The sequence below is a fragment of the Penaeus japonicus genome, unplaced genomic scaffold (assembly GCF_977035675.1).
Source record: "Penaeus japonicus unplaced genomic scaffold, GWHDUDI00000001_assembly GWHDUDI00000036, whole genome shotgun sequence".
Lineage (NCBI taxonomy): Eukaryota > Metazoa > Arthropoda > Malacostraca > Decapoda > Penaeidae > Penaeus > Penaeus japonicus.
Window position 1 is genome coordinate 23,581,394 of NW_028234438.1, and position 7,782 is coordinate 23,589,175.

A 7,782-nucleotide genomic window follows, 5' to 3' on the forward strand; every position below is an offset into this window, starting at 1 on the left:
GTACTTCTCAAAACATTACCTCACTCCTCTTTCTCCTGATTCTTTTCTTACTTCTGCTCCTCCTCCTCCTCCTCCTCCTCCTTCTCCTCCACCACTTCCCTTTCCTCTTCCTCTTCTTTCTTCTACTCCTCCTCCTCCTCCTCCTCCTTCTCCTCCTTCTCCTTCTCCTTCTCCACTACCACTTCCCTCTCCTCTTTCTCTTCTTACTTCTACTCCTCCTCTTCCTCCTCCTTCTCCTTCTCCTTCTCCTTCTCCACTACCACTTCCATCTCCTCTTCCTCTTCTTACTTTTACTCCTCCTCTTCCTCCTCCTCCTCCTCTTTCTCCTTCTCCTTCTCCTTCTCCACTACCACTTTCCTCTCCTCTTCCTCTTCTTACTTCTGTTCCTCCTCCTACTCTTAATTGTCTTCCTTCCCCTATTTCTCCTGTTGTTGCTTCTGTTCCTGCTTCTTCTCCCTTTCTTCCACATCCTCTTTGTTCTTTTCCTCTTTCTCCTCCACCACCACCACTATTACCTCCTCCTTCATCAAACTTTCTTCTCCAACTCTTCCTCCTTCTCCACTACCTCCCCCTCCACCCCAACTCCTCCTTCTCCTCCACCTAACCTACTTCCATCTCCACCACCTCCACCACCTCTTCCACTAAAACTACCCCCTTCTCCACCCCAAGTCCTCCTCCTCCTACTTCCTTCTCCACCCCTTCCACCACCTCCTCTTCACCTCCCCCTTCTAACTTCCCTCCCCTTCCCCCTCCCCCTCCCCCTCCCCCTCCTAACTTCCCTACCCATTTCCCCCTCCCCCTCCACCTCCATCTCCCCCCTCCCCCTCCCTCCTAACTTCCCAACCCATTTCCCCCTCCCCCTCCTAACTTCCCTTCCCTTCCCTTCCCGCTCCCCCTCCCTCCTAACTTCCCTCCCCATTTCCCCCTCCCCCTCTTAACTTCCCTACCCATTTCCCCCTTCTAACTTCCCTCCCATTTCCCCCCGCAGGTTGAGGAGGGCAGCACCGTCGCCATCTTCGGTCTGGGCGCCGTGGGTCTGGCGGCGGCGATGGGGTGCAGAGACCGCGGGGCTAAACTGATCATTGGCGTCGACATCAACGAAGCGAAATTCGAGACAGGTGGGTGAGGGAGGGTGAGGGAGGGTGAGGGTGGGTGAGGGAGGGTGTGAGATGTTGGTTGTGTGTGGAAGGAAAAGAGGGTCGAATGAAGTAAGACGGCGAGGAATCTTGGAGAGATGTGATTATTGTGATTGTGTTTTTTTTGTTGTTGTTTGTTGTTTGGGTTATTATTTTTTATTAAAAAGTATTGGTGCTAGATTTAGTACTTGTATCGCTATTAATTAGCATTGTCATCATCATTACCATTACTACCACCACCACCACCATCATTATCATCATCACTATCACTCCTCCTCCATTATTATTATTATTATTATCATCATCACCATCATCACCATCACCATCACATCACCATTACCATCTCCATCACCATCACCATCACATCACATCACATCACCACCACCATCACCACCATCATAAACAACCCACCCATCCCCCCCTCCGTCCCGGGACACCTTCCTGAGCCTCCCTCTCCCCCGACAGCCAAGCGGTTCGGCTGCAACGCCTTCCTGAACCCCCTGAAGGTGCAGGACACCGTCGCGTCCCTCGTGGAGATGACCGACGGAGGCTGCGACTACACCTTCGAGTGCATCGGCAACGCGAGGACCATGCGCCAGGCCCTGGAGGCGTGTCACAAGGGCTGGGGCGAGAGCGTCGTCATCGGCGTGGCGGCTGCGGGCGTGGAGATCTCGACCAAGCCCTTCCAGCTGGTGACGGGCCGCGTGTGGAAGGGCTCGGCCTTCGGAGGTAAGGGGACCACGACGCTCGCTTTGGGGTTTTGGGATTTTATTTATTCTTCGGTTACTTGTTGTTTTCCGGTTTGTTGTTATTCATTCATCGATTACTTACTGTTTTATGTTTTGTTATTATTTATTCTTCGGTTACTTGTTTTCCGGTTTGTTGTTGTTGTTTATTTATGGGCGCGTGTGGAAGGGCTCGGCCTTCGGAGGTGAGGAAGACCACGACGCTCGCTTTGGGGTTTTATTTATTCTTCGCTTTTGGCTTTGGGGATTTGAGTTATTCTTCGGGTTTTTGTTGTTTACCGGTTTGTTGTTATTGTTTATTCCTCGGTTACTTGTTTTCCTTTTTGTTGTTATTGTTTATTTATGGGCGCGTGTGGAAGGGGTCGGCCGTCGGAGGTGAGGACGACCACGACTCTCGCTTTGGGCTTTGGGGATTTGAGTTATTCTTCGGGTAGTTGTTGTTTTTCGGTTTGTTATTATTTATTCGTCGGTTACTTATTGTTTTCTGTTTTGTTGTTATTATTTCTTCATCGGCTACTTATTGTTTTCTGTTTTGTTGTTATTATTTATTCATCGGCTACTTATTGTTTTCTGTTTTGTTAATATTATTTATTCATCGGTTACTTACTGTTTTATGTTTTGTTGTTATTATTTATTCATCGGTTACTTATTGTTTTCTGTTTTGTTGTTATTATTTATTCATCGGTTACTTATTGTTTTCTGTTTTCTTCTTATTACTTATTCATCATTTACTTTTCTTTTTTTTCTTTTTTTCTTTTTTTTTTTGGGGGGGGGGGGTCATTCGAGGAGGCTGCTCGTTCGTAATTCATTATTTTAAAAGACATGTAGTCTTTAACGTTTATGATTTGGCAGAGGGAGACGCAAGATGGGACATGGCATCTCACCCTGTTTGTTTTGTTTTTGTTTTTTAGTCCGAGATAAACTTGCGCACAGATAGCCTGGGAATATTCCTCTTGCAGTGGTAAAAAAAAAAATACAATTGAAGTACCACAGTTTACATATTGGATTCATTCTTCCATTTCGCATATGAACTTGGGTTAATTAATACTTCTCTCAATCGAAGCGTTAGTTTTTTTTTATGCAGTATGTCGGATTTCGTTCTTCCGTTGGTAATGATAAAACGCAATGACGAATAATTTGCATAATTTTGGCTATTACATCTTTTAGTCCATCGTGTCTTCTAACATTTGGTGATGTAAACAACGTCAAAGGAAGAAACACATGCTTCGTAAAATTTCCACTAAAGCAGCCTTAATGTAGGACTATAATAATATCAGTGAATCATTTAGTGTTAAAACTGAAGCCTTTTGTTTTGACTATTACGGTTGTTAACTATTTTGATGCTCTTCTATCCTCATACCTCATACTTTCTATCGCATTCCACGAGGAAAAAAAGGGGGGCATAATCCCCTGTACTTTCGTTCTTGTCTTACCAGGCTCAATTTCGGTAGCGCAAACTTCTTAATTTCCTTTTTACTCAACTTATTTCCGTCCGGGTTGACACCATTATGACCTTTGGTGTTCGTAGATGTGTAGTCTGGCTGCGATTCCGGAAGTTTCTTTGAGTATTCGGTCGCTGGTGGATCTTCAAGGTGTTTCACGATATTTTTTTTTCTCTCTTACTGTGGCTGTGTTTTACTTCATATGTATAAATGCTTTTATATTTCATATTTTGTTCAGCACCATGATGCCAAAAAGTATTCAGTTTTGGGTTTAAACGAAATAATATCAATTTCTCAACCAATTTAAACGCTTACCCGTATTGCTCTTAGGGCATTAATTCATACCCAGCCTAAATAAATTAAAAATTTAGCCTTAAAAGTTTCCTCGATATATGCCTGAGGGATTCTCCTATACCCAATTTAAACTCCCAAGGAAATTTATCTTAACCTTAACAACCTAACATCAAAACAAACTAACCTAAACAACTAGATATTCCTAACTCTATCATTTCCCTCTTTCAGGTTTCAAATCCCGAGACAGCGTGCCTAAGCTGGTGGACAGTTATATGGACGGCAAGGTCATGGTGGACGAGTTCGTGACCTTTACGAAGCCCTTGCAAGAGGTCAACGAAGCCTTTGACCTTATGCACCAAGGGAAGGCTCTCAGAACGGTCATTAACATGTAAAGGGATTGATTACCTATTGACAAAGGAGTTTCCCTTCTATGAATATTGTTGAAAATAACATATTCCGCTTGAACTTCTGCCAAAGAATGTAGTGCATTTGTCAAGTGAATAAAATTTTCATCCCTTTCATTACCTTTTCCTTTTTTTGTAATTAGATTATTACTTGGATGTTTTCCTTACAGGATATACCGAATTATAAGGCGCATTTTTTCTTTTCAAAGATGCTTTTAAGATATAACGTGTCCTATGTTATTACCTCAAGGAGATTGGGTGTTTATTAATAATACTATCACTAATACTATTATTCTTATAGTAACACAATGTACTTTGAACTAGGGGTACATCTTATAGATTACCGAATGCTTTATTTATCATTATTTTTTTGTTTATCTTTATACATTATTATTTGCATTTTCAAATGACTTTACAGATGAAAGAAAAATAACTGCCAGAATTTTTTTTTTTTTTTTAGATATACAAATAGTTGCAGAGGGTAAAATGTTTGACAGGAAGCATTTGACAAAAAGTGGGTTTTAGTGAGAGAATTACACGGTTCTGTAATTTTGAAATTTGAAATTAACGGACACGCGCACCCGTATATGTGATCAAACACTCTACATGACACCCATGGCTTTTGTTCATGTTTTCTCTTCCTTTCACTTTCGTCTATTATTTTATCTTTTATAGTCATTTAATTTATTTTATTTTATTTTATTTTTTATTTTTTGGTTAGTTTAAAGATATATCACTCCTTCCTGTCTTAAAGAAAGAAAGAAAGAAAAAAACAACACATACAAACAACCGAGTAAATCGAACAATGTACATTTTCTTTAGTTAAAAAATACATATATATATATTGTTACGCCGGCCGCCTCGTCTATCTGCCACCAACACGAGGCAGGCTAGGCAGACGGCGTGCTAACCACAGGGTCGTGAACACAGAACAGCTCCAAGAGGCACCGAACACCACAGCGTCCCAGAACACCACGAGGGGCCACACCACGTGGCAAGGCAGGGCACGAAATAAACACACTCTAAAACATCTATCCTTTATTTCCACTAGTTCTTTACCCGTACACTTTCTATAGGCACCATACAGGGGGGTAAGCAGCACATCACACTGCACAATACAGCTATAATAACAGGGCAACACAGAGTATCTCAGGTCACAAGGGTCACACGCGAGGTCTTCCCAGGGGCAGCAGCTAACTGCGTCTGTCCTGGCCTCGCTCCTTCCGCGCCGCTTGCCCAGACATTACGTCATGTGTGTCCAGCTTACATCAGTTTATTAGTAACACATGTTTCGCACAGAGACAAAGACCCACTGGCGTAGCACTATCCCCCCCTATCAAGCAGACGACCCGTCTGCTCTGACATACCTAAACATGAAATAAACAACAGGAAACATAAAGAAAATCATTCCTCAAAAACAAATAAAATTCTTTCAAAACAAAAGAAAACGTAATGGTAATTAGGTCTCAGAAACAACATAAAAATCTTTCATCCAGCGCGGCTTTCTTCGCTCTCGCCGGGGTTGCCGCAGTGGTGTGGGCAGCGGTTCTGTCGCATCGCCCTCACCGTCCAAATGCTCGTCCTCATCTTGGTCAGCATCTGTCACGTCGTCATCCTTGGCTCCTTCAAGACTCCGTCCGACTGCTATGCCGTCAGCCAGCTGCAGGTTTTCAATGGGCTCCACCATGCTTTCCACTCCATGCATCTCTCTCGACAGTTGACACCGGATCCTAGACTCTGTCCTGGGGGCAAGGTGCAGTCGCTCAGCTGTAACTACCTCTGCACAGCCAACCTTAGGAAGCAAGGACACATCATCACCGTGCATCCTCACCAGCTTCCGTCCAAGGTCGACACACGCCTTACTCTGCGTCAGGTAGTCAAGGCCCAGCAAGCATGGCTCGTCCGATCGGCGACACATCAGCAGCCGCTGCACCGCGCTGCCCACGCCGATACGAGCCTCCACTTGCCCCTTGAGCTGCACACAATGCCTCATGACACCACACAGTCTCTGTGGTGCGTCTGGAAGTCGCGTAGTGGCCAAACATATCAGGCCGCACTAGGGTCTTCTCAGCCCCAGTGTCCACTGTCAGGCAGCATGGGTTCCCATCTACTGAGTCCTCCACCTGCATGTGCTGTTTGTCGACGGCAGCTACTCAAGTCGGGGTCCAGGAACCGAGGACGGCTGGGTTTCGGCCCCCTTCTCCAGCCTGTCCGAGTTTTCCGCCTGTACCACTTCCTTAGCCTTAGGGCAGGCACTCGGGTGGTGACCAGACCTGCCACAGTCCTTGCAGTACTGCTGGAAGGCATCAGAATCCGTCCGGTTGAGAGGGCGCGTTCTCCGCTCCCTCCGACACCGACTGCATCTGTGCCCTTTCTCACCACAGCCCCAACACGAGCCGTGGAATCTGTACGGGCTCACCCTCCTCGACACTGCCTTCATTTTCACTTTCCGGCCCCAGAGATCACGGCAGTTCTGGGCGGCCGGCTCTTGGCCACTGGTTCCCTTCAGGAAGGCCTCGAACTCCAAGGCCCTCGCCAATGCCACCTGCAGGTCCTCAGGGTGTACCTGCTTGACGTAGATTTGCAGCTGCTGGTCCGGCAAAGCGTCAACAAAGAAATCGCGGGCCAGTACCACGATCATCTCTTCCGCAGCCGCAGGGTACGACCTCCTTACCAGCGCCTCCACGTCCTGCGCCAGCTGGGACAGCGTCTCGCCACGCTCACGAGTCCGCTTCTTCAAGCGGGCCCGATATACCTCGGCCTGGTGGTGATGACCGAAACGGCGTTTCAAAGCCTCCGCCACGCTGGTGTAAGAGGCATGTTGGGATGGCGGCAGATGCCCTAACACTACCACCGCGGGGCCCCTCAGTGCTGTTACCAGCTGCAGTGCCTTCTCTTCCTGATTCCAGGCCTGGGCAGGTGGCAGCATTTCAAATTGGGCGACATATGCCTCCCAGGCCACCTTCCCGTCGTACTCAGCTGGCTTACGCCTCACAGAATGTCTAGAGGCCGAGGGGCTGCGAGGTGGAGAACGCGTGCCGTGAACTAACACGCCCGGAGGGAAGGGAGGGGGTGAGGGAGGCAACGAGGCGGGTTGACCGGGTCCGAGTTTGCCGCCACCTGTACCCAAGGGAGCGGTTCCGATGGGTCCCCAGCCTCCTGCAGCGGCCACCGGCTCCGACACGACGCTGCGAGGCCCGGGGGTTCCCTGCCACGGACCCCAGGCAGACCCCAGTAAATCTGACACTCTGGCATCTGTTGCCAGAACCTCGTCTGCCTTCTCCGCGTACAACGTTGCTACCTCGTGACGCCGCCTTTCTGCCTTCACCTCCTCCCTCAGGCCCTGAACCTCGCCTTTCAGAGTCTGCACCTCCTCCAGCAGTTCACTCTTCACGCTGCCGCACGCTTTGTCGGTGTACCGCTGCGTTTCCATCTTCACAGATGCGAGATTACCCTGTAGCACATCAACAAGATGGCAGAACTGTTCCTCTGCCTTCCTTGCCTGCATCTCGACGAGATGCTGCGCCTGCTCCTCTGCTTTCCTTGCCAGCATCTCGACAAGATAGTGCGCCTGCTCGCGTGCCCTCTGTGCCTGCTCTTCTGCCCTTTGTTCCTGCTCACGAGCCGTTTGTGCCATTTCCTCCCTCATACCGGCCAGCATGGCAATGATCAGGTCCATCTGGCTTGGCTTTACCTCACTCGTGCCTGCCTCCTCTCCCTCATGGCTGCCATCTTTGGACGACATGATGGATCAGCGTGT

The 7,782-nt window shown here is 47.7% G+C and overlaps 2 protein-coding genes across 2 annotated transcripts in view; one reads left to right on the forward strand and one right to left on the reverse strand.

The window, feature by feature from the left end:
• LOC122252840 (alcohol dehydrogenase class-3) overlaps positions 1-4,140 on the forward strand; it is an 11,164-nt gene extending 7,024 nt beyond the window's left edge. Inside the window, exons 6-8 of the mRNA XM_086531660.1 lie at positions 989-1,118; positions 1,602-1,865; positions 3,847-4,140. Coding sequence (XP_086387786.1) covers positions 989-1,118; positions 1,602-1,865; positions 3,847-4,010 — 558 coding nt within the window. The 3' untranslated portion in view covers positions 4,011-4,140. The remainder of the gene's footprint in view (positions 1-988; positions 1,119-1,601; positions 1,866-3,846) is intronic.
• Positions 4,141-6,134: 1,994 nt separating this feature from the next.
• LOC147467451 (uncharacterized) lies at positions 6,135-7,782 on the reverse strand. The gene has a single exon (XM_086531659.1). The coding sequence runs from the start codon at positions 7,765-7,767 to the stop codon at positions 6,172-6,174; it is 1,596 nt and encodes a 531-aa protein (XP_086387785.1). The 5' UTR covers positions 7,768-7,782; the 3' UTR covers positions 6,135-6,171.